General features: G+C 44.0%; 2 protein-coding genes across 2 annotated transcripts in view; one reads left to right on the plus strand and one right to left on the minus strand.

The window, feature by feature from the left end:
- Window positions 1–16,657, plus strand: part of plekhh3 (pleckstrin homology, MyTH4 and FERM domain containing H3) — a 30,069-nt gene extending 13,412 nt beyond the window's left edge. The window contains exons 3-13 of the mRNA XM_010737110.3: window positions 485–579; window positions 4,068–4,250; window positions 5,550–5,707; window positions 8,046–8,169; window positions 8,545–8,842; window positions 10,691–10,898; window positions 11,098–11,225; window positions 11,833–11,953; window positions 12,390–12,878; window positions 13,028–13,219; window positions 14,416–16,657. Coding sequence (XP_010735412.1) covers window positions 485–579; window positions 4,068–4,250; window positions 5,550–5,707; window positions 8,046–8,169; window positions 8,545–8,842; window positions 10,691–10,898; window positions 11,098–11,225; window positions 11,833–11,953; window positions 12,390–12,878; window positions 13,028–13,219; window positions 14,416–14,586 — 2,167 coding nt within the window. The 3' untranslated portion in view covers window positions 14,587–16,657. The remainder of the gene's footprint in view (window positions 1–484; window positions 580–4,067; window positions 4,251–5,549; window positions 5,708–8,045; window positions 8,170–8,544; window positions 8,843–10,690; window positions 10,899–11,097; window positions 11,226–11,832; window positions 11,954–12,389; window positions 12,879–13,027; window positions 13,220–14,415) is intronic.
- A 596-nt stretch (window positions 16,658–17,253) lies between these two features.
- On the minus strand, window positions 17,254–23,843 carry tubg1 (tubulin, gamma 1). The gene is made up of 11 exons (XM_010737111.3): window positions 23,795–23,843; window positions 23,352–23,464; window positions 22,963–23,130; window positions 22,805–22,873; window positions 21,567–21,646; window positions 21,342–21,468; window positions 19,967–20,053; window positions 19,415–19,564; window positions 19,154–19,306; window positions 18,899–19,060; window positions 17,254–18,450 (listed from the first exon to the last, which is right to left on the minus strand). The coding sequence occupies exons 1-11, from the start codon at window positions 23,841–23,843 to the stop codon at window positions 18,253–18,255; spliced, it is 1,356 nt and encodes a 451-aa protein (XP_010735413.1). The 3' UTR covers window positions 17,254–18,252.
- Between the last annotated feature and the right edge of the window lie 2,714 nt (window positions 23,844–26,557).

Below are 26,557 nucleotides of genomic sequence, written 5' to 3' on the forward strand. Positions count from 1 at the left end.
CTGCCTTCTTTTGACCAGCGTGAGCCGACTGGCTGGGAGTCAGGCCGGCGTCGCTCTGTCACGTTTATTTTCAGTCGCCCTCTCGGCTCGGCGGCCAAAGTGATAAAAGAGAGACGAGCTGTCCACAGTGGCGTGGTATGCATCAGTGCGCGCGCGTGTGTGTATGTGTGTATGTGTGTATGTGTGTATGTGTGTATGTGTGTATGTGTGTGTGTTTGTGTGCCGCGTGTGCTGCTAGGGAGGGAAAGTAGGAGAACGCTGGAGGACAGATATTCGTGGCACTTCTTCCAGTCTCTCCTGTGTGACCCCCACCTAAGTGTATCAGAGAGGCTTGTAGTTGGCACAGTGTCGCATGGGGAGGGAGTTTACAGCCAACTGTGTGTCTCTGGTGCAATTAGCTATCCAATGGGAGGGAGCAATGAGGGGAAGAGTGGAGCTAAGAGGGAAGCAGTGTTTTACATTCTCTTTCTGCTCCTCCACACAGGCACACTGTCTCAGAGGGGTCTGAAGAGATGAAGAGCCTGATTATTGAGAAGAATAAAATGGGCCTGGAGGAAGAGCCTGAACTGCTGGTCAAAGGTGAGTCGAACAACATACACAGCACATAATGCCACCAATACTGTGGTCAACCTTTGACTGAATGCATCCACCTGCTATACTCACTTGAAGAGCGTCTTTGGTGCAATCATTTTCTGCTTGAGTATAAATGCAAATTGCATTGAAATGAAGCTTGAACACATCATCTTGTTCTCTTAGACATTTTACCGACTAAACATATAACAGAATAATCAAAAGTGAGCTCCTTAAGTTGGTCCTGTTCGTCTCATTAAGTGTAGTGTATATTTTATTACCCCTAATTGCCTCCTAATAAGTACTGTCGCAGCTCCATGCTGTGCCGTCGCCCCGTAGCCAACCCCTCTCTGACCACATGTGGCCCACAGCTGCCCCCACTTTGCCCCCCTGCTGCTCTGTGTGCTCATGTAAGGATAGCTACTGGCATCACGAGTGCCGTCTTGGGTGTCTGATGCTTTTGAGGAATGATCTCATAAGATATTTCTGTGTGATTTCTTTTTTTTTCTCCTTCTTCTTGGCCTGCTACTGAAACGGAGCAGTAAAATGCCAGCACTTGGATAAGTTACGTCCTGTTTGGAATGGCGGCAGTCAGATTGCCTAATTCTGACAGCAGTTACTATGCACTCTTGGCTAGTGCCCCTCCCTCACTGCTGTCCCCTCTCTGTTCCTGTCTCACTGTCAGAGGAGAGGAGTTTCCTTCCAAAACAGAGGACTGCTACTTTTCTTTGGACAACTGATCCCACTGTTATTTGGGATTTCAGCGTTTGCACCACTCCCACATCCTTTAACTGACCCCACCATTACAGCCACAGCAACAGTTGGACACCTCAGGGTGTTTGATAATCTCTCTCATTGCTTTTGCACAGGGATATGATTTCCACTTCCATTAGGGTCTTTCTCTTTGTTTTGCATGTTTGTTTGTTTTTTCAGCAGGACATCCCGAGGCTATATGGGGTTAATATTGGCCCAGCATCTAAAATAGGCCACCAACGTTGCTGCAAGTACAATGATGATGGAGAGATGAATTGTCTTGGAGTGTTGACAGCAAGAGATTTAAAGATATCTGTTGATTGACACACCTTTTGTTGATTTTACAGTTACTGCTCCTCACATGACGCAAAACGTATCATGCTCTGTTTGATTCAAATGGAGAACGAGTCGAGTTACTTGTACAGATTGTAAAGTTCAGGTCTGATTAATGATGCCTAATATTTACACATCTGCAAATCTGTCGTCTTTTTAAAGTTCACTTACTTTGCTGAAAGGTTAAAAAAACATATTGTAAATTTCTGGAGACTTATTTATTGGAGTTTTTCAAAACTTGTGTTTTAGTTTTACTAATGTTCCTAAATATTTTTTGTGAAATGCCAAGCATCAATGTGCCTGCGAGGCATTTTTCAAATATGAAAAATTGAACTTCAAAGTGAGATATCTTTTTATTTAGAAACCATTATATTTCATTATAATATTGCAAAACTTGTGGAATGACAGGACGTGCGCAGTAAAGAGATGAAAATGCACAGAGAGAGAGATTGTTTGCTCAATCTGTGTTGGAGGGGGCAGGGCGATGGGGGTCAGGGGTCACAAATGAAACAAATTAAGGGCGAGCCGTGGCCCCCAGGGGAGACATTAGCAGGCCACAGAGATGGGATCCAGATGGGGGACCATGGGAGGATTATACAGAGGGTCCCAGGACTCTTTCTATCTCTCTCCTTATTGCATTGTTTAAAGTTCCCAAAAAGAGCAGCATCTGTGGGGTGTCCCATATCTGTGACAGAGGCGTCAAGGTAGCAGGAATGCCTTTCTCTCCATGTCTCTCACCCAGTCAGCTTGTCTGTCTCCCCCCGTCCCACATCCAGTCTGTCAGCAAGCTCAGCCGGACTTACCTCATGGTTTTTATTTATCCATTTCACGTTGGGTTTTGATGGTGCCCCCCTCTGATGTGGTGTTAAGTACCTCCAGGGTTTTTGCTTTGGGCTATATTGGGTAGGTTTATGGTGGGTTCAGGCCTGCCACTTATATCATATAGAGGCATTCTCAGACGGGAAACATAGCCTGGGAGGCTGAGCCTTCAGCCCCCTCCTTTCTCTTTATTTTTATTCGGGAGTAGATGTGAGGCAGTGGACGCTTTGCACTGCCTGAGAAAACCACTTTGAAGCAAGGACGAAAACAGGGAGAGAAGAGAGGGGGGGGTGAAAGTAAATAGGAAGAGAGTTGGAGCAGAGTGAAGAGAGATGCAGGCGAAATATGTGCTTGCTAACAGGTGGCACGCAGCTTGCTAACCACAGAGGAAGTTGTGATGCTGGTGTGGCGTCATTGCCATTTTCACAGGGTAAGAAACTATAGGTGCATTGTCTAATTATTCCTTTTGAAACCACTTTCAAATATGCATGCGCAAGCCATATGAACACACATGTACAGCCACCCCACAAGTGGCACATTGCACAAGTGTATTGCGGTGCTCTGGCCCCATAGATGTCAAGATTGCCTGTTACAACCCTCTGCCAGCCTCCCCATCAGCTTCTCTGGGTTAACTATGACCTGCCCTACCAGGATTTGTCAATCCTCCTGTCGTCCTGTCCTGCCTGTTTTTATCCAGCATAGTAGACCTAGACCTGGCAAGACCATTGGGCATGCCTATAAGCTGGCTGAAGGCATGTCTGCTTTACTCTTTTTTTTCTCTCTCTCTCTCTCACCCTGTTCCAATACATCTCTCTTTCTCTCTTGCTCTTTTTCTCACTCTGTCAACCTCTAAAGTGGTAATTACGTTGGCTGCACGCCTTTAATCCCTATGCCATTAGCTGGCTGTATTTTTATCCCCTAGTATTTACCCCAACAAGGCAGTCACATACAGACGGTAGCAAACTTTATGGACAATTACATGCCTTGAGGATTATTCTTAGTGAAGACCTGGTGTGGCAGCCCTGGTTTAGTAGCCCCTAGCCCCACTTTTTAAGAGAAATGTTTGCAATGGTGTGTAGATACTGTACGCACATAAGGTTTGTCTGATAACATATTAAAAGCCCAAAAGTATAGTGTAAAGTCAAATCAAAATGCAAGACTCCAAGCAAGTGAAAATAAATGCTATATTAACTGCTATAACATGGACTTTTGTTGTTGATTGAAACAGGTTATAGAAATATTTCATACGGTATGCATTAAAAGTATTGCTGATATGTAAAACTGCAGAGATCAGTTTACAGTGAAAACTGTCACAATGTCCAGTATCTTGAGCCAAGACTGAAATCTTTTGTTGTTTTATTCAACCAACAGTCCAATACCCAACATATGTTGTTTGTTGTAATGTAGGACAAGAAAAAGCAGCAGAAATTTAAGAATTTGGAGCCATTAAATCAAAAATGAATTAAAATAAAAATTAAAATGAAACCATGAATCTGTTCTCAAAAGAGTTACTTTGACTGACTGATTGGTTGTTTTGCTAAGTTGAAGTTGAGTTATCATTTGACACGTGTGTTTGTATCTTTGATTTAAAGGGTGGCTGTTGCGGGAGGTGCGAGGAAATTGGATCAAGCAGCGTCGGTACTGGTTTGTGCTGAGCCAGGACTCCCTGGACTACTACAGCGGACCAGAGAAAGGAGCCCGCAGACTGGGCACTCTGGTCCTCACTAACCTCTGCTCTGTCATCTGGCCAGACAAGCAGACATACAAGGAGACTGGTGAGGGGCACACAGATGTGCTGATGCATGGCTGACTCACGCTCTTGTATACTTACCCGTAATCTCTTTTGAGTCCGGTAAGACTTTTGTTAGTTCACTACGCGGTGCATCATGGACATTTTCAAAATTTCCTAGGAAGTTGTTTCGGGGATTTTTTTTTTTTTAAATGTATTTGACGTCTTGTGGTCCCCTTTCCCTTCCCATGAGTGCTATAATTCTGAGTAAGTTTGGGAAGCCCCAGCTGTTTTTGGTCCAAAATATGGCTCAAGGTTGGTCAAGAAACCTCACATTTCAGTAATCAGCGGGGGCATCTCCTGTCCCTTTGAAAGAAACAAAAGCCATAGAAAATAAAGAGGAAAGTCTGCTAAACGGGAAGAGACAGGGGATGACTTGTCCTTTTCAAGTCTCTGTATTACTCAAACATGTTGCCCTCTGTCTACGTCTGTCTGCCTGTCCATCAATGGAGGGGATTATGTCCTACTGAATTCACCAAACCAGTGTATAAACCCAAACCTAAACATAGTTCTTCTTACTAACTCAATATGTCAGGGGACTTTTCTGGACAGAAGTATACTCTCAACAGCGGCTTTGTCACAAGGTCTATTGGCCGTTTCACTACTGAACAACTTTGTGTTCCTCCTAAGCCACAGAGAAATTTGTCACATCAGAGTTGCATGAAATATTTACTTCCTCTGTGTATTTTCTGGTTCTCACCATGAAATATTAGTTCCCTTCAAGGTTTCCATCTGTGGCATCACTGACCCTCAGTCAATATAAAGGGCAACAAACAGGTTCAAAGTAGTCTTAATCTCGGTTGTAAAACCTCTTAATTTTGGGTTTGTACTTCACCAAGAATCTAAACAAAGAAGGATGTGGTGCCAAGTCACGTAGCAGGAAAGCCTGATAACAGCCATGGGGCCGGAGATCAGGCCAGGCTGCCTGGGGTACGTCTAATACTTCCTCTGCACAAGGAGGAAGCGTGCCTTTTCTCTCTTTTATTTCAGCTTGTCCAATAGGAGACTCACTGTGGGGGTTAACACTTGTGCCCTAACTCATCTGTAGAATAACTGTTCTTGTTTGGTTTTGGCGTGGTCAGAGGTTCCTCTCAGGATGACCTTTGATCTTCAGTGAAACCGAGAGAGGAAGTCAGGGAGAGAGTCATGCCAGATATGCGGGGTGTCCCGTGCAAAGAGCGTTTCACTATCTTCCCTATTTACTTAAATTACTCTATAGCACAAGGTTCCTTTTGTATTTCAAGTTCCAATAATATGAACTATATGTTTTGTGTCTTTCTTTCAGGTTATTGGAGCATCACAGTATACGGGCGGAAGCACTGCTACAGGCTGTATACTAAGCACTTCAACGAGGCAGTCCACTGGGCATGTGCCATCCAGAAGATCATTGATACCAAAGCACCAGTGGAAACACCAACACAGCTCCTGATTCGAGACATAGAGGTGGGTCACACAACATGCACACAAAAACATACAGTGCTGTTTCCCCCCCCACCCCTTCCCTCCTTCTTGCTCTGTTACCAGGGAAACCACACGACCTCACTGTGCCATGAGTCCAAAGTTTTCTCTGGTTGCCTTTCTCTTTTGAATGACCTCATTTTATTCCAGCACCCTGAAACAGGACATAATAACAGACCTGAAGCAGAGAGGTCATTTCAAGATAAAGGTATTTCCAGTTATTGAAGGCTGGGAAAATTTGGATTTGCCGAATGCTGTGTATTGTCACGTGAAAGGTGAATGAAGTGCTTTTTTAAGGGACAGCCATATTTTTAGACCTGGGGTTGCTAGAGAGTACAGCATGCTGGAATCTCATTGAGCAGACAGATGACCCGTCTTGCATCAGTTTGCCCCTGGGGTGAAAAGTGGGGCACTTTTGGCAGAGGAGGTGGAGGGCTTGGCGTGAAGTAGCAGGGCCAGATAAGCAGTCCTATGCCTGGCCTCCTGTCTCTGTAATCTCCCAACGAGAGTCTCTAATCTCAAAGAAAGTGCTTAATCTGCTTGCCTCCGTCTGCCCCTGTCTGCTCTGCCAGGAGGGGCCAAGCCTATATTCTGGTGGAGAAGAGGGGGCCTGCTTTTAAAGTGCCACTCGTTCATTGTTTTGCTTTGCCCCCCCCCTTGCTCGTCCTCAGTCTTTCTTTCTTTCAGGCCACAGGCACACTTTCTCAAATAGGCGAGGTATTTTCCCTCTCGAGTGTGAGATTAGGACTGCTACTGCAAAAATCAAAGGGAGAATGAACAGAAGAAGGCTTTGTGTGAACAGGCCAGCTCACTTATCTTTAAAGCATAGATTCATGTTCCAGCCACAGACACAAGGGATTGCAGTTTGCAGCCTTGGCTGTACAACCAGAGGCCATGTGTGAAAGAGAGAAGATCCAAAACATATTGGTTGGGTGAATCAATCTTCTACACATTACATTTAAAGCAGATCATCTTTGGTCAGATTATCATTCCTGTCTGTAATAACACTGTATTTGCCAAAGTAGTATAAGTAGTGAAATCTGATGAAGCAAAAACGCAAGCAGTCGGACAACCTTACAGGCCAGGGCACTTATTTGAAAACAAACTGTGAAATTATTACTGAATTGTTGATTGCAAACGCCTGGCTCTACTTGACCTACTGTTCTTAAAGTAGTTGTACAAAGACACAGTTTTCCTGTGCTCTGAGAGACTGTTGGTGACATTTCATGTGCACTCCGTTGTGGTTTTACCTCTGATTAAAGTGGTTTAGATAATCTAGCTAAACTCCTGACCTGACTTGTTTATGACATGTTTTTATATCTTGCTCATCTTGCCTCCACTGACCTCGCTGTAAAATTGCAATTACTTTGGTGAGCACAATGACCAAACTGTGAAAATAGCATCAACTTATTGTTATAAACGAGAATTATTTTTTTTTTTGTGCTGCTTGGTGGAATTTGTTACCTTTTAGATATACAGGCTAACAATTTCCCCATTTCCAGTCCTTATGCTAGCATTAAGCTAAGTTAATTATTATTACTAACTTAAGGGTGGTATTAATCTTCACCTTTATCTTAAGAAAGAAATGCGTACAGTATTTCCCAAAATATTGAACTTCTTAATGTATCAGGGGAAGACCATAGGGAATACAAGTCAGTCTAAACATGTATGTAAAATGTATGAATATCATGAATGTTGTGCTTTATCCAGCTGCACGTGGTCTACCGAGCAGCATCTCATTCCCACATTTCAAACAGACAAGGCTGTCACCAGTGTGCACCAAACACTTCAGAAGAATGTGTCAACTTTGCCCCACTAAGGAGGGGTGGAAGCGGGCTTGTCTTGTAGCCAGAGAGAAAGAGTGGCTGGTTTAAGGGGGGGTTTGCAAAGGCAGGAGAGAGCCAGAGCAGTGGCAACGTTACTAATGAGCAACAGGTGCTGGAGGGCAGTGGCATGGAAGCCATCTGTAGCCTACTGCTGGAAGGCATCTATCCACATCGGCAGAGAAAGACACAAACACACGCACACTAAACTCATTGACACCAGTGGATAAAATATAACGTGTCAGTCATGCTAGTGCGGTTTGCTGGGTCATCACTTGACCTTCCTGCTGTTTTGAAAGTTGCCAGAGCTGAATTGTGACCCTGGTCAAATCGACCCCGGTCACCCTTGACAGACAAACAGACCCAGTCAATCACCGCACTCACTGACTTGTTTCTAGGTTGGCTGCAGGCATATAAAAGGCACATAAAAGTGTATTCTTAACTGTGTATGTTGATGTTATCATCACATGTATGTTTTTTTTTTCACTTGTGTACTTCAGGAGAATAAGTTTCACCCTGAGGTAGTGGAGCACATCTACCAGCACAATCCCATCCTGAAGTATACCCAGGGTCCCTTGTACGCTCCTCTGCTGCCCTTCCCCTACGGCAGCCTGGAGCACACATGTAAGTAGTTAACGTGTACACGTAATATATTATCATAACAACAATGTGTGATGTTGCTGGTAAAAATCATAATAGTGCTTGAAATTAACTAGATAATAAAAGAAGTAGGTTCAGATCTCTGTGCTGATTTAATGAATCTGTAATTAAATATACAACAAATCTTAATGTTCTTGATTAACAGTTAATTGTGCAATCTAACAGAAACTGTGTGTACAGTTAATGACCATTGTCTGTGACTATATTGTTCAAGGGCTTTTTTGCTAATTGGATAGATCTCTGTTTTAACTGCTGATTGAATTGCTCAGAGGCAACGTTTAACACATTAAAATGCATGCCATAAATCAAAATATAACACAATTGACTGCTTCTCTTCAGATCACAGTGGGAAGGGTTACGGCTCGGTGCGTGAGGAGGCCGTGAAGCTCTTCAACTGCCTGCAGCAGCTGGAGTCGGCACGGGAGCCAATTCCCATCATCCAGGGCGTGCTGCAGACATGTTTGGATCTTCGGCCCCTCCGCGACGAGGTCTACTGCCAGCTAGTGAAGCAGACAAGCTACACGCCCGCCCCGTACACTGCCGCACACCTCCGATACTGGCAGCTTCTCACCTGCATGAGCTGCACTTTCCTGCCTGGGGTCACTGTGCTCAAGTACCTGCGATTCCACCTCAAGAGGTGAGATGCAAAGGATACTCGAGTCCTGAAAGGGTGATACCGCTGACATTAATGTGTAATTTAGCACAGATAAATCCTGCAGAGTGGAGTAAGCCTTTCACATCTTCTCATACTTGTAATTACAAATGGAAAACGTGATGGTTTTGCTTGTTTTTGCTGGCTCTGATTTGACCCAATGGGAAACATGATTTGTGGAAGACAGGTGGAAAATACTACAGGGAATCCATTTGTGATGACAGCTTAAGGTAACAGAAGCCAGAGCTGTCAGTTAACAGTAATATTGCAGCGTTTATTTTGTATTCAATCAACCCATTCCCATAAGAATGGGACAGGAGACAGTTATGTGGTGGAGAACAGGTTGAATGCAGGGAGATGAAGGTGAACCAGTAGTGTGTGGTGGCAGGGAAAACACGAGGTCTAGACAGTGGACAAAAAGCAGGCGCCAGCAGTGTTGACCACCAGTTTAGATATAGTAGCGTGATATGCCTTCACATTGTTAGCATGTTCCCCCAGACAGATCCAGTGTTTTAGGGCTGGATTTGCAGGTCTGAATTAGCCCCTCTGTCAAGCATGCTAATCTACGTTATTAGCAGCGCTAATCTCCTGCTCTAGGTTTTCTGTCCAACGCCATGCCATCAAACCACTACAGTTTTCTATCTATACGTCTGTGCTGGGAATCACCCTCTAGCTAATGGAACGGTTGCATGCGACGGAGCTTCATAATAACGCTGTGGAACTCGCTGCCTGTGTGTTTTGATACGTCTTGCCATCGCTCTCACGCACTCTCTCACTCTGTGGATCAGTGCTGAGGCTGCAGCTGGGCAGAGCTAAGACTGGAGCTGGGCAACGGGCCCAGAAAACCTTCCTCCGCCCCCACCCCATGTGCCCTGAGAAACCCCCAGGGAATGTCTGCTGTCAGAGAGAATAGGCCAGGAGAAAGAAAGCAGAGGAGGAGGGGGCAAGGAAGGAGGAAAGAGCAGAGAGGGGTGAAGAGAGGAGAGTATAGGAAGGCTCACACAGACTCAGTGGAACATTCCTAATTATGTTTCAGCAGGACAAATCCCACCCTGTGGCCATATAGTTATGAGAGAGGGAGACATCGGAGGGAATGAGAGGGCCTCTCTCTGTCTGGCAGAATGTTTGAGGCCCTCTTGTTCGCCTCTCTGTCCTCCGTTTTGTGTATTTTGGGACGAACATCGCAGTATAATTGTTTCCTTCCTATTTTTCCCTCTGTGTTTACACAGGGCTGAGCTCATAACTCCATCAGGTTGTATTTCACACCTTTCATACTCTGCAAAGTGTGTGAGACTTCAGGCCCCGGTTGGAGTGTGTTGTCCGTGGCTTTTGTGTCGCCTCTCTTAAAACAACAGCACACACACTCTCACCTAGCACTCCTGGACACTCCACTGGGAGGAAACACCTTTTCCTGTTTCGTGCGCTACCCCAAGTCAAACATGTTTTCTTTGCCATTTTCCTTTTCTTTGAAGGATTGAGGGATGTCGAGCCTTTTAAGTCCCTAAGAGCTAAAGTGAGAACATTTGTCATTCCTCGCCTCATTGACTTTTGAGCATTGCCAACTAAAAGAAAATAAAGAGCTTGGTTGAATCAAAAGGATGACGCAAGGTCCAAAATCATAACATAACACTTTTCAGACTTTGAGTCACTCCTAACATCAGGAGCATTAACGAGTTCTCTCTTTTACGTCTTAAAATTACTGGCAAATATCTGGATGTGCTTGCACAAGAGTGCACACACACACACACACACACACACACACACACACACACACACACACACACACACACACGGTACGGATCCACCCGTCTCACATGTCACTCTTTCTCGCAGGATCCAGAGCCAGAGCCCTGAATCTGAGATGGATAACTATGCGTCATTCATCAGCGAGGCTCTGGAGAAGACCAAGTGTCGGGAGTGTGTGCCATCCTGGGAGGAGATCCAGATGCTGATGAGCCGACAGGAGATGCTGTGCACTGTGCACTATCCTGGCCCCGGATCTTGCCAGCTCTACATCAGCTCACACACCACTGCCAATGAGGTTTGGGGCTCATTTGTTTGTCTTCTACTTTTCTCAATCTTCCAGCTTCTCACGTGTTCAAAACCTCCCAGCCTAATCTGGAGTCTAGTGACATTACTAAGCTATGATAATCACTGGAATTGTGTTTCTCCCTCTTCTGGTTTCACTTTTTTGAGTTTAACCATTCGTGTGCCCTATCTGTCCTTTCATCACTTCCCAGGTGGTTCGAAGGATGCAGGAAAAACTCAGCCTGCAAGACAGCAAAAACACGTTTTCACTGTTCGAGCAGAATGCACTGTGGGAGCAGCCGGTTGCAGGCAGCGCTCTGATCGCAGACATCCTGACCAGGTTTGAAAACAAAATGTCAGTCTTCACCTTGTAAAGCAGAACAGACCATGGGGAAGTCACGGACACAATAAAACCAAGCAGACAGACATGCTATCAACACCTTGTCTAAGTCTGGCAGGAATCTGAGCTATTTGTCACTCGTTAGATGTGAACAGAGCAGTTGATTGTATATTTATCTTTGCAAGTCTGACTCCCATGCTGTACGTTATCCAGTATCCTTGATAACTGGTGACCTTGTCTGATTTTGTTGGTCAGACATGACACCCTGCTGGGAAACTGGACTTGTGTCACTATTTCTGTCAGCAAAGCAAACCAAGGTGACACTGATGTCATTTGGTTGTACAAGGCAGAGTCTAGAATGAAACGATAAGGCAGCTGGAATCAAAGGGGATCTGTGTTTTGTGCGGTCCTCACAGTGCTGACTGACAGGGTAAACATGAAACTCAGCAAACCGCGGAGTTACTAAACAACAATATTGCACATTGAGCAGGCAATAACGTGTAACATATTAACATGTAGGCTTCAGATTCTTGGTATACCATTTGTATATCAGTGTATTTGCTCCCTGTCCCAGCTTTCTAACCCTGTCTGTGCCTCTTCTGTGCAGCTTTTCCACCAAAGAGTCTGAGTCTAAAACCCAGTGGAAGCTGTGTTTTAAGCTTTACTGCCTGTTGGATGCTGACAGCATATCTGTGGACAGCATTGAATATCTCCTCCTCTTTGAGCAGGTAATGGAGCAGAATGCCTCAAAGGGTAGAGACCTCCTTTGTTATGTGTCTTTGTTATGAGTGCCTATTTCAGTGCTGATAATGAGATATAATTTATTGTCCTGCAGTGATTCATTCTTCATATTTCATTGGATTACTATGTTTCTACTTAACAATCATTAATGTCTTACGGGCGGTGATTGCAATAAAACACCCTGCATAAAAAGCATGACTAAGAGCACTGGCTGTAATGTAAAGGGGGCAAAAGGCAGCCAGCACTGGCTTCATTAGAACATTTTTCCTGAGGACTCCCATAAAAGAGTTATGGGACAAAATAAAACAGGGTGGGGTAGAAGGGATTGATGGCAGGAATGAGGCTGTTGCTGACAAATTGTGCCTTCTTTTCCTCCTGTTTGGTCTCTCCCTGTTTGTCCTGGTTTTGGCCTCTGCGCTTTAGTGCCACGAGATGGTGGTACGTGGCCAGCTGCCAGCCTCAGAAGAGGACCTGCAGGCCTTAGCTTCCCTGAGGCTTCAATGTCTGATGGGTGACTTCACCACACATGCCCCCTGCCCGCCTCTGGACGAGCTTTTCCCAGGTCACATGCTAGAAGCTCGAGTCCTCATGTCCCTCTCTGCAAACCAAGCCTTGCCTCCTTGTCAGGTGGCGGCTCAGGACTGTCCCGCGACGCAGCGCTTCCCCTCAGGACTCCTGACAGGGACGCTGTGGAGCCACACAGCCACAGCAGCGCACAAGCAGAAGGTGGAGCAGGACCTGCGTCTGCGCAGCCGGCTGAAGGAGGAGGCGTCGGCTGTCATGGGATCCATCTTGGAGCGTTGGAAAGGTCTGGCCGGATACAGCCGCAGGGACAGTATGGCTGCCTACCTCACAATTGCACGCCAGTGGTCGGGCTTTGGATGCACTCTTTATGAAGTGGACTTTTATATTGTGAGTATTGTGAGGTCACACTTTAGTTTTATTGTTGGAGGTAATAAAAGCGCTTGTTCCCTCAATTCTTAGGAGTCACTTGGACTCTTGAGGTAAATTCAGGAATAACTGAACTGTTCTGACATCTGCTTACCTCTTCCTCCCTCTAGAGTTCAACAGGAAATTTTTCCCAGAAGTTGTGGTTGGGTGTAGCTGCTACATCCGTGTCTCTCTATCGGCAGGGAGAGGCAGAGGCCCTGGAGTGTTTCCCTTATGGACAGATCTGTTCCTACGGCGTATCTGATAGCAATACCTTCAAGATCACAGCTGGGGATCGGGATCTGCTGTTTGAAACCACCAAGGTACAGTGACTCACACCCCAGGTCAGCATATACAGGCTGAGGATTAATAGATTCAGATCTCTCATTCCTGGAACTGTTGCACCTCCGAGCTTAAACACAGTCTATCTTCACCGTAGTCAGGTTTGTGTACAGTGCAGGGCCAAGTGGCCTTATCACCATGCAGTGTTCTGCAGAGTAAGTGAAAGAAGCATGCTGTCTGCTCATGATACCCCCTCCCCTCTCCTCCGGCTCTCTGACCCACTTTAAAAACACTCATTAATTTGGTCTAAATAGAGAGCACACAACCTGCTCCTGCTCTCCAACCGATGCTAACCACCAAAAGTCTAACTTCCTGGCATTAAATGGCAAATGGGGGTGAGTTTTATTGCAGTGGTTAGATTAAAATATTAGGCAACATTTCTCAGAAACATGGATGTTCTTCCAAACAGACATATTTTTTTTTCAGCAGAGAACAAATCTTGCCTTTCACTGGTAGATTTGCTTGCATCTTCCCACACGGAACAAAAAATCCCTCTGTGATCTCTCATGGGGTACAAAAGTGGCTTTTATTTATTTATTGGACGCACAGGCGAATTGAAGTTTTTTTTTAATGAACTTAAGGCCTCATATTGCTCTGACATGAACGTGCAGGGTTTTGAGCTACTGGGCAGGAAGGAAGGGAGAGCGAATTTGCAGGGGGTGATTATGGTTAGGCCTGGAGTTGAGGGTAAGGGCGAGAGTAGCTGCTGATTCAAGTGTTGAAGCTGAAGAGTAGGTGCTCTTTCGTCAGTGTTCTCACACAACTTGTTCAGGCAAGCATTAGCAGGACGAGAGACATGGTATCTCGTGGTGGTTTGGTGGTCCACAGTGTCCACCAAGATCAGGGTAACGGAGAGACAGATGAACAAATTAACTCCTCCGCAGGGTCCTCCATTTTTCCTGCAACAGCTGCTGAACAAAATATGTCAAAGTGATGAAATATTCAAACACATGTAAGGCCTCTTTTTTTTTTTTCCTGATCGAGGGGTGTGTGTGTCCTCCAGAATCTGCCAAACAACATCATCCTCTGCTTCTGGAGGATCCAGTTTTTCTTGCAGCTGAATGACATCATCTCTCTCCACCCTCCTGTGACAGTGCCAGACAGACACTAAGACTGCCACCAATCTGACTCTCTCTCTCTCTGACTCTCTCTCTCTCTCTCTCTCTCTGTGTCACAGCTGACTGAGATCATGCAGCTGATGAATGCGTATTTCAGTGCCATCCGTCGCCAGCGAGGGAAAGGGGAAGATGCGGACATCACCATAGCAGAAAGCACAGAGGTGGGATTCCATCACCTGGCCTCCACACTGACACCAACTCTCCTGGAGCTGCCCTCGCACCCTGTTTGAGAGGGAAACCCATTACCCGGACACCCCCACAACCCCCACCGTCCTCCTCCATGTGGGCCCTATGTGGCCCAACCCCAGTCCTCAGGACACCACGCCTCCTCCACTGGGAACGGCACGGCAGCCAAAACAAAGAGAGCGCTGTTTTCGCTCCCCATCCGTGAAAATAAACCCTTGCTGAGCTTTCCAGCTGAAGGAGCTGGCCGATGGAGGAGGGAGGGGAGGTGGGAAGGGGACGGGAAGGCAAGGCAAGGGGTTCTGTTTTGCAAGTGAGGCCAGAAACCCACAGAAACCAATGCGGTTGCTGATGAGCTGTCACACACCCTCCACCCCATCCTGTCACGCAACCACCTCTTGTTACCCTACATGGCAACACCTCGCCACGCCACCACCGCCACCCCCCCCCTCCCCCCACCCCCGTCGACAATGTGAGACGTTGGCATGAGCCTTGCTACATCAGGGAGAGATAGCATCAAAAGAGTTAGGACTTGTGGAAACAATAAGCTGTGGTACTCCCCTCGTGAAGGTATGGCTTAGAGTGAAAACACTACTCTCTCCTTTCTCTCTTTCTTTCGAAGTGTGCCATATTTATATTGCCTTTCCTAGAAGGCAGTCGTCCCTCATGCACTGCTGGAATAGTGTTGAGAACATTCAGTGACACGCGCACGCACACACACATTCACACACCCTCTCCTGTCTTCTGTCTTTTCCTCTCTCTCTTTCACCCACGCACACACTCACTCTCTCACGTGCCCTTATGCTGACACGTTCATCAGAGACGGTCAGTTTTCATAAGGTCCCCGCCAGGCTTGCATTACCTGGAACTGTTGATGCAGTGAGCCATGTGAACTTGGAACTGGAAACAGATGTTGAACTCTGTGGCTAAGTCACTTTGGCTGCCATGGCCATATAGACTCTTACCTATGGGATTATGTGTGTGTGTGTGTGTGTGTGGGTGGGTGCGTGTATGTATGTGTGTGTATGTTTGATCAAGAAAAACCATTTCCTGGATGACATTCAGGATCTGAGCTAATTGTGTTTCACATAAACCAAAGGATTTTGGAGCTGTTTCTTCATTGTTTCCACCAAATGCTCTCATGCGTCCTTTGTTGTGCTGCTTGTCTTGGCTGTAATCCTTGACACGAAACTTGGTTAACACTTGACTGATTAGATAATTACGCTTATGTCAGTTACTACCCTAATGCAGCTCTACTCTGCTGAAAATAACAGGTGCTTCTCTGTTGATTGTTATTTTCACAATGTATATATGTTTAATGGGAGAAATTAGAGTAAACATAAACCCCCACAGTCAAAGATGATTTAAAGAGACACCATATTTTTTTTCCACGCACTTCCCCATCTGTCCTGTTATTTAAACAGAAACCCTTTTTTTAAAATCAGGCCATAGATGCTTTTGTAGTATTATTTATGCAAACGTTGCTATTTTTTTTTGTACTGTTCTTTATGTCTTAAATGCAGACCCAGATGTGTTTTGATAAAAAGGTTAACCAGAAGCCATAAATGCTTTTGGTTCTGCTCCTTAAAGCAGTTCAGATGTGTAAATCCTGTGTAGCTCCTTCTTTGTGTTCACTGTTTGAGTATTCTTGTGAAGCCAAAGTTTCGCCAAGTCATGGGTTTGAGCATGGACCAAAGATGTGTTTTTTTTGTTGTTGTTTTTTTAAATAAGCTTTTATAATAAGAAATGATCCCAAAGCAGACAGATCCACCCACCCAACTTATATTTGACTGTTCTCACATGTACTCATTTTTCTTTTAAACTTGAATGTCAGACAAATATGAAGACATCCTGTTGTATGCGTTGTACACCTTTTTTATGTTAAATGTAGTAGATGAGGTTTTAGGAGACCATAGATTTGTAAATATAACTTTAGAGTACTGTCTGCTACACAACCCCAGGCAATAACCAACCTCAAGACTTAAATCCTCTCACCATGAAAGGCCTTGACGAGTCATTGCACAGTCAGTCCTGTCTCCTGCTCAGAAGCAGGTCTTTGCTTTTTCTACTGCAGCTGCAGGCAGCTCCGAGCTACACGTATAAAAAGAAAAAAAAAAATCAAACTGCGGATGTTGTTGTTGCTTTGTATTAAGTTTGTTTGTATGCTGCATGGTACCTTTTTATGTAATGTGTGTATAGTTAATTGCACTATTGTTTGTTTTTAACTAACTTGGAAGTGCAATAAAAAACTATAAATACTGTATGTAATTAATAAAAACAGCACCATTTTACCAGATTTAGTCTTTGGTACTATTGTCCAACCTATGCGCTCATTTCCTTTGTTTCATCTATCACAAAATGTGCTTTCTTGTGCCTTGACTAGTGAAGCAGTGTATGACTATTGTTTTCAAACAGGCGCATTTTATAAAAAGTCTGAAGTTTGGCGCCAGCAGCCGAGCCGAGAGCCTTACCTCCCCCAAAGCTTTTCTGGTTTAAAAACAATAGCTGGTTGAGCAAGCGTTTTCAAGTGCCTTTACGTTCCGCTGTGGTAATGAGCCTTAAAAGAGTTAGATAAACGGCCACCAGTACACGGAAGCTCCAGGTGAAGAAAAAAGGTTTTTATCACTTTGCAGATTTGTTCATTTGACTGACACCAAATAAAATGTCTTTGTTAAACCGACCTTCCAGAAACATTTCAAAAAGTAAATACAAAATAATAGAAAATGTGTTTATTTGTCTTTAAACAGGTCCAACAAGCAAAGCAACATGAAACAGTATATTCATTTTAGACAATACAGAGAATGCCAGTGAACCAGCTATTCTCAAAGTATATTTACAGGCATAGAGATGTTAAAATGAGATCCATCCTTTGTACACTCTGTGCAAACTGTTACTTTCTCTACTGTAGGTGACAGATGCTGTTAAAATGTCAACACAATGTGTATAGTATGTACTTTAATATCACTTTTGGCTCAAGTCCAACTTCAACTCGACATTCTTGTTGGTCATGTAAAGCGGCAAAAAATGAGAAATTTGCATGAACAGTAGATGGACTACAAAAAAAAAAAAAAAAGTAGCACCATGTCAGATGCAACAACCTGCATCAACCATCATGCAACGCTTTCTGTCAATCCTACTGTTTATTATTCATTTCATAGGTGGTGGACGTTTTTATTGTAAATCAACTGCACAAAAGCTTATAAGTACTGTACTCAGTATGAAGATGGACCAAAACAAGGCAACACGTTGCTGGGAAAAAAAAGGCTACAAGGTGGGAAAGTTAAGTTTAGGAGAAACGGGAAAAAAGAAAACTATTAACAAACATTTATAGATTGTTTTGTACAAGACACATCAATGCTTTCTGCAGCTATTTGCAAGAAAGAAGTACTCTTGCTTCACTGGACTCTTGGGTAAACACTTGAAAATCTCCAAGATGTGATACAGTCCAGACAGAAAATGTCATTTTACTTTTTGGTTGATATAACAGTGGGCGTTAACCTCAGTCCCTTTCCAAATTCAGGACACTAACACACTATACTATTACATGCTATAACAAGCCAATAAATAGTTGTTTTTTTAAGCAAAGCAGCTATAGCCAAATACCTGTCTATTTTGTGTGTAGGAGGAAATGTTTTGGAAAAAAAAGGGACATAACTCGAGTTAGAATAAACTAGTTAAGCATGTATGCTGATCGGTAGTTCAGAAGAGTCTGTTCACTGTTCCTGTGTTCCCCAGGAAATGTAGTCAGGCCGCGTGGCTGCACTGTACTCGTCTACCAGCTGCTGGACCACTTCGCGGGAGTTGTCCAGCTCATCAAAGTTGTCCTTGAATATGTCCTCTTTGCGGAATTGCTCCAGGAAGGCTTCGCGCTTACGCAGTTTGTCGTACTGCCGGCACGTCCGCTCAAACAGCTGTGGGACAGCAACAGAAAGGTCGTCAAAATAAAGCCAATACCCAGAATAAGAACCTGAAACTTATCCCTTTCAGACTTCTTTGGAACTTTGACACTTTCTGTTTCAACTTCTAAGTTACGAGAAACCAAAATGAAATCCATGACATGACTCAGATTTTTGTAATTTCCCCTTGCTTGAATTTAACCTATATCAAAAGGGAAAAAAGTTTCATTTTCATTTTTCAGTTGAAGTAATTTCACAGAATTGCTTCCCAGGTGATGTTTTAAGCCAACAAACAGGGAAAACTGTTTCAGTTTTTTTTTAATAACCACCAGAATCAACTAAATCTATTTTTTGTGGACTTTGACCTGCTGCTGTGGTGGCTCAACTTCAATTAATATCCTGAAGAAATAAACCCACGCAGGTCTCTACTGTATAAACACACACTTGAGGAGAAAGCACTTACAGAGGAGATGCTTGTGTGGTTGGCCATCATCAGGCCACTGACTCGGTGGGCCGAGGGCAGGTACGGAGACTTCCTGGACAAAGCCACCTGAATGCTGGCGGGACCCCAGGGAATGAAGCTTGCAAGTTTACGTTCCCGGATCCTTTGGAGGCTTTTGTGCACCTGCGGAAGAGTCAGTCGAAATAAGCTTGAATGCTTTCCAAAACGCGTGAAGGCGTAACAAAGAATTCATAAGAAGATGCCGCGCGGTCGTACCTGCGTGGGGTCGACCTCTCCCTGGATGATGTTAAGGATGGCGATGTAGCAGTGGCTCGGCTGACGCTCTCTTCCTGTGGACACCATCACGTTCTTGGGTTGAAGAAGCCTCCTCATCACATCCAGCACTGTGGTTTTCCTCACACTGGCAACCTGAATTCATTAAAACAAAAATTTAAAACCAATGATATATTGCATCATTTGTATTATTTCACCTGAGGTGTCCTTTTCTTGAAATTTCGACCACTGGTCTGAACTCACCGACTGGTCAGTAGTAAGCGGTGTGTAGCCGGTCATTAGGAAGTGGAGGCGGGGTGTGGGGATGAGGGACGCAATCAAGCCGATAAGGTCGTTGTTCATGTAGCCCGGGTAGCGCAGAGTGGTTGTGCTTGCAGACATGATGGTGGAAACCTGTGCGTGTGAAGATTCAGTCAGACGCAGGGAGAGAGATTTTGTGGTTTTTGCGCCATGTGTAAAATGTCTACATCGTGACGGCTGAGTTATTACAACATCAGCCGTCTTAAGTTATCACAGTCCTGTCAACTTCGACACAAAGAGTGACTATACACATCACAGTGTACGGGACGAGAAAGCTGACATACCATTTGGTTTGTGCAGCCCATATCTAAGATCCAGTTTGACGTGCAACTGACTCACCAAACTAGTTTGCGAATCTTGTAATTTGTTTTTAAGTGAGCCACACGTCTGGCGCAGTCTGTCTAGAACTGTAAGTAAAACTTGCTGACTGACGAGCTGAGAAAACAACTGGAGGAGGACGAGGTCGTAGCACCGTGTCAGGTCTCTCGCACTCACCAGCTGATTGATCTGGGAAAACGAAGGGTTCTGGATGTGCAGCCTGTCTGTGGCGATGCGATTCAGAGCTGTGTTATCCAAGACCACCTGATATACAACACACACACACACACAGACAGAGAGTAATTATTAGATAAATGAAGAGACAACAGAAGGGAAGATATTCCCTCAAGCTCAACAGCACAGCAAAAGTCAACACACGGCTACAGTGTTAAAGGAAGAGTGAGAGGGTATCGGATGTAATTACGCAGTCAAGGAACCTCTTCAAGAGGAACACTGTGCTGTTGTTGGGAGAGCTGAACATAAAAGACACACTGTACAGTCACAACAGGGGGACCGATTCTTGAGCAGATTCTATTAGCCCACTGGCTAATTTAATCAACATGAGGGCCTTATGCATGACCCTGGAGGAAGTAGGTATTAGTGAGGAAACACCATTAGACTGTCAGAGCATCGCAGACTAATACAATCAGCAATTTAAGACAGAGATTTATTAAGTTTGATTTGTAATGCCCTGGCACTGCAGTTTGCTTCTTAATTAGTCGGCTACACAAGCACTTAAGGGGCCTTAAAAAATGAGATTTTCAGCAGAAGGACTGACAGAAGTGAAAACAAACTGCAACCGTTGCGCAGTTCCACAAATTGGATAGTAGATTTTGGAAATTGACTACAGGAAGTGTTTCTTTGTAAAGGCTGAGGACGAGAATGACACTAAAGCTTGTGTTAAAGCATCAAAAAACAACCAGTTTCAAAGTGTGCTATGATGTCAGATACACAACTTTAAAATACAAATGACAACTGGGTGATAATCGCTGTCTTTCTATTTGTAATTATGAAGTATTCCTTTAAAATTGCTTAAAAACAACATTAAGTCTGGCCAAAACTTGTCCAGCGGTGTGAATCTCTGTTAATAAAACTGTTTTTTAATGCCACTGTGACAGTGGCAGTGTGTAACAGGCCTGTGAGACTTAATCAACCTTTATTTAGGGAAGCCTTTTGTACGTCTTTGATGTCTTAACATGAGTATTGGCATTTACTTGCTCCGTTTTGACCCCTTCCGTTTACGTCAGAACACATGAGGCCAAATTTATTTAACAGTCTGACATCACGTCATAATTTTATTGGCAAACTGACTGACCAAAAATGATTTTTGTTTCCCGTTTCAGCTCATTGACAGCGGAACAGTTTAGCTACCGTGTTGTATGTTGACTTAAGTGTGTCCAAGTGCCACAATTACAAGCCAACTGGGGCTTGTTAAAATAAAATAAAAAATAAAAAAACGTTTTAGTGGGGGTATTTAGAGCTGCGGCTGTGTCTGTGAAGCAAAGAGAGCAACGGGATTAATTAACATCCATTCATGAATGCTGCTGCTCACCACGCAGTCTGCGTTCTGGGTGAGCCTCTTCAGCGTGAGCAGCGAGTTGTACGGCTGAACGACCACGTCGCTCATCTCATCCTGGTTTGGGAAAACAGAGTACGTCTGCACCAGCTTCTTTGGGTACCTAAAGATCAGAAACGTATTTATATATATATTATTCATGAGAAAACTGCAGCTGATCAGTGATCACTCCGGTAAGTCGCACGTGTGTTTGCTGCGGACCTGTCATTGAGTTTCTCCAGTAGATAGGATCCCAGTCCTGAGCCCGTGCCCCCAGCAATGGAATGACACAGGACAAATCCCTACAAAGACAAAGAGTTACTTATTACTCGCAGTTCCAAATTTACAGCTACAGCATGTGCCACGTGTGTATAAAGCTCACTGTAAACTCTACTGATGCAGAAAGCTGAATGTGTGTGGGTGAGCAAATGCCTCTCTTTCCTAGGCAGTTATATAAATGGGAGTGCAGCCCCACCTCACAAATAGGCTCCCTCACCCCCCCAAGACAGCCCTGTAATACCTGCCTTCCACACTAGCCCAGCTATTATCACCAGACATTCTACACGCCACACCCTGCCAACATACACATGCTCGCAGCAGCTCGGCCCACCTTCCTATCCAATGCACACATGAGTGCGCACACTAAATAATAATGTGGGGTCATAATGTGAATGAGTTACAGAAATAGGGGGAACGCGAGTGTTATTTCATGGAAGGCTGGCAGCTGAAGAAAGTTCACAGAAAAGAAAAAAGAAAAAGAGGCTAAGAATAATAGTGAGGCATGGGCGGGCTCTGCTAGTTTTAAAAGATGACAGGCACTGGCACCAAGTTTCAATCAAGTCACTAATTTCTAAATACATTTCACCACAACAAAGACACAAACGTCTGACTGACAGTCATGTTTCAGTACAATCAAGTATTCACTTTCAGACCATAGATGGATCACTGAATGGGCCGACCGAGCTCAGTCCCATGAGCCACCTGAGCTGTGACTGCGAAATGTCACTGAGAGAGACACAAAGCAACCACAAAGAGACGGAAAACTGCCACAATGAGACGGAAAACTGCCACAATGAGACGGAAAACTGCCACAGAGAGACGGAAAAACTACCACTAAATGACAACAGAGACAAAATGTGGTCGTTTTGTGCCTCTTTCAGTTTGGGTCTTGCTCCCATGTAAGGGAGGAGTGAGATGCCTTTAATGTGTCTCATAATCTGTCCATGATTCAGACTAAACTCCTGCCACCTCTACGGATTTCATCTGAAAACGAACTCATTGCATTAACCAAAAACAATAAATGCTTTTCGTATCCTATCGCATGTTTCCAGTTGAGCAGAGCAAGAGTTGACTATACTATGTAATATTCCTACACGGCGATATCACGTTACTTTTAAATAAGTTATTCAAGTTTCACGCAGCCCCAGGGACAGTTGGAATGTGACCAACAGCAGACTTGCCTCCAGACTGTCACTGCCATCTGCCTCCCGGTCAATGATGTCAAAGATGTCTTCTTGGATTTTTTTGCCCTGGGAGGGGAAACAAGAGTAGAATTTTAGATGCGTTGAACTTTTATTCCCTCTAACTGGTATAAATAAAGTCATTTCCAGTGCCTCACCTGTGAATATCCACTGGCCCAGTTGTTGCCAGCACCTCCGCCATGCTCAGAGAGGTAGATGTTCTCCGGGTTGTACAGGTTCGCGTAAGGAGAGTTGAGGATGGAGTGGATCACCCTCGGCTCCAGATCCAGGAGCACAGCGCGGGGGATGTAGTGCTCATCGTCAGCCTGTGCCGGAGTTTTAGGAATAACCAGGTGTTAGGTGGATGATCCTGCAGTTTCATAGGTGGCTGTGTCCTTACAGGGGGCTGAATACTTTAAGCACAACTACTCCATCTAGTGACACATCATGCTGTTGCACATCAGCATCACCTGCACATAAACATCACCCTGACTATACACAGTGTATGTAATGAAGTGAGGGATAATGAAGTGCTTAAAGCAGTCACCTGATAGAAGAACACGTCCTTCCTGTCGGTGCCTTCAGTTGCAAACTCCTCAACAATCCCCTCTGGACTGATGCCATGCTCTGCACACAGCTGCTTCCAGAACTCAAACCCGACTGCAGCACAGACACAGGAGCAGGTCACACACATGTTAACATCAGGTCATGTTGATCAGCCTGACAACAAATGGTAAACACGCCAAACAGCATGGGGTGTATCTGAATGACTGGTAGCTAACACGTATCATGTTACATCTTCTCTGTGGAGACCATCTTAGTCACAAGTCTGCTCCAATAGTTCATCCTAACACTGTCACTGTGTGCTACATTTAATACTAGCATTGAGCTAACATCGTCACACACATCATCCTGGCTGGCTAACGTTATACAGATGGCATGTGAAGCAGAGAGGTGGTAACATTAACATCAACTTCGTCTCTCACGTACTCTGATTTCCACACTGGCCGAGCTGAAGCGTTATAATTTCCCGCGGCATGTTTCAAGTTGCTCCTTATTCAGCCAGCCCCGCTAGCTGCTTGCTAGCTAAATAATAAAAGGAAAAAGTACAGAGCTGCTCAAAGCGCCTCTTCTCCACCGAGCCCGCTCCTTCCCGCTTGGTACTGTAGGGACTAGTGCTGTGTCGGTGGTGAACGAGCCGGTTCAAAGAGCCGGCTCTTTTAAGTGAACCATGGGACCCGGCTCCGTTATGTGAAGCCATTGAGTGGTAATAGAAAAATAAGCAGCAATTTGGACGCATAAAAAAAAAAAAATGAAAACACAAAGGCAGAATACAGAATTTTGCAAAGCCAAGCTGTTATATCAAAACTAAACTATCTCATATCTCACTGTTACCGCACTGTTACATGTTTTTTGTTTTTTACTGTTACTGTCACTGGTTCTATTTAACTGTTATTTATACACGTGTATATAGTGTGTATATATTGTTTAAAATAGGATACTGTATAGGGTATATTGTTAAAATTTTGTTTCTTACTATTGTTTTTCTTGCTATCACTTACCGTTTGGGAGCTGTGGTAACAAAAACAATTTCCCTACGAGGATTAATAAAGTACTTCTGATTCTGATATCGAACAGGATCCACAAACAACCTTCACAGACACATACTGTGCATCCAACAGTGTTTTTATCTGCTTTGTGTAGCAGGGTGGTTCTACGAGCAGGTTAGTGCATTCTTTGGGCGGTTTCAGAGAGTTACAAGGGCCTGTAAAACGCAATTAAAACACAGCAATTTAAATTAGAAAATGTCATTTTTAACTTTTTAATATTTCAGTACAAAGGTTGTAATAAATATATACATGATATATGTGTACACATACAAATCAATCAAGTCAAAACAGTGCTAAATTTGGCTGAATTATGAAAGATAAAAGTGGTAAAATGAAGCTGTTTGGGAGCCGAAAGAGCCGCTCTTCTTGGTGAGCTGAGTCAAATGATCTGACTCCATAAAAAGAACCGAACTTCCCATCACTAGTAGTGACGCTCAGCCGGACATCTGTTTACTGAACGTCTATACCGCCACCTAATGTATCGGAGTGTGTCGAGTCATAAAGCAAACTAAACGACGTATTGAAAGCAACAACAACAACAAAAACCCTGATGAAACACAAGAGCCTAGAGCAGGTTTAAAGTTATATTTTTAAAGTTTTTGCTGGAAGTATTATCCTTGACAAGCGTGAGGCGCAATTATGAGTGTTCACTGACACCCAGCGGCCACATTGCGTTACTACAGCTATGTACAGCATTTGAAAGTGGTAACTATTTTTAGTATGACATGTACCAAGGACGTTTTATTTTGAATGTCTCTAACTTGATATTTACAGTAGTGCTGTGACACCTGTCGATTCTTTTGTAAGGTCATTTTTTGCTAATCAGCCCAACAACCAAGAGTAAATGTATTCACCGAAGGTGTAATACTTGATCTGATCTGACTTGTTTGATCTGTCTTTAACACCAGTGTCTATAGTCGTGCTTTCTGTGCCATCCAATGGTGACAATCAGTAAAATCCTCATTGGCCAAACAGGGTGAAAAGAGGTGCTCCAGCTATGGCGAGTACGAGAAAAATGATGATGATTAATTAAGTGAACCTATTCTTGTAGTTACCCAAAATAGTATAAGAACCTGAATATCAGCAGAATGTGCCTCCTTGATATTGTTTTTGTGTGACACCATTCATATATAGTGTATTTAAGTCTTTGTGCCCACACGTAAGGACACAACTTTACACCCTTTTCATTTTTGTAAGCTGGGTGAATTGAGGCGACTCAGGTCAAAGTTGTCATGGAAATCAAAAAATTCTCTTGTCTGCCAGTTCTGGCCTCACCAGTGACTCCAGAGCAGCTGTCCTCCACTGTGTCGTGAAATGATGATCGGTTATTACATTTTTTTTGTCCAGTTGCTCATGTGGAGTGAGCAGCAGCTGAAGGACCAGGCTGCTAAGGGCCACAGCTGAAGACTGGGTGAGTTCAGGCTCTGATGATGGAGTCTGACTGGGAAAGAGAGGTGTGGAAATAATAATGCATGATGGTGCATACTCCCCACCAAATATTTACTGAAAGACGACACAGCAGTCAAAGACAGACAAGTATGGAGCCCGATTCTGTTTTTAAATTGCTGGTGGCAAAATACTGATGAAAACTGATGCTCTTATTAACATTTAAAAAAGTTTCAAGTCAAGTCAAGTCAACTTCATTATCAATACTGCTATATGTACAGGCAGGGATGCCGTATTGGGGGAAAAGTTGGGACCATTTCAAGGGCCCACGACTGACAGGGGCTCCCCAAAAAATATTGTTGACATATGTGCAGCTAAGTTCAAAAATCTGCTGTGTTCATTGTTTTGAGAGAATGATGTTAATTTATTATGATTGAATATTTAATATGTAAATATGTAATATATCTTTTAGGTTTGTTCACTTTTCTTTTTTTTAAATTGTTCATTAATGTTAAGAGAATTTTCCATTTTAAAATTTTACAATAAAAATAAATTGATACTGTAAAAAAAAAAAAAGGCCTTCAGCACTTTTTTATGGTGGCTTTTAATCTTGCATCTAATAGTGAACTGCACTGCATACTGTATGCAGACTTGCATGCATGTACAAATCACCAGCAGTAAATACTGTGCTAGTACTAGTATTGAACAGTTGCAAGCCTTTGATTAGAGTTATGGAAAGCTTTTGATGGGTCCTAGT

Source organism: Larimichthys crocea, chromosome XII (genome assembly GCF_000972845.2).
Source record: "Larimichthys crocea isolate SSNF chromosome XII, L_crocea_2.0, whole genome shotgun sequence".
NCBI lineage: Eukaryota > Metazoa > Chordata > Actinopteri > Sciaenidae > Larimichthys > Larimichthys crocea.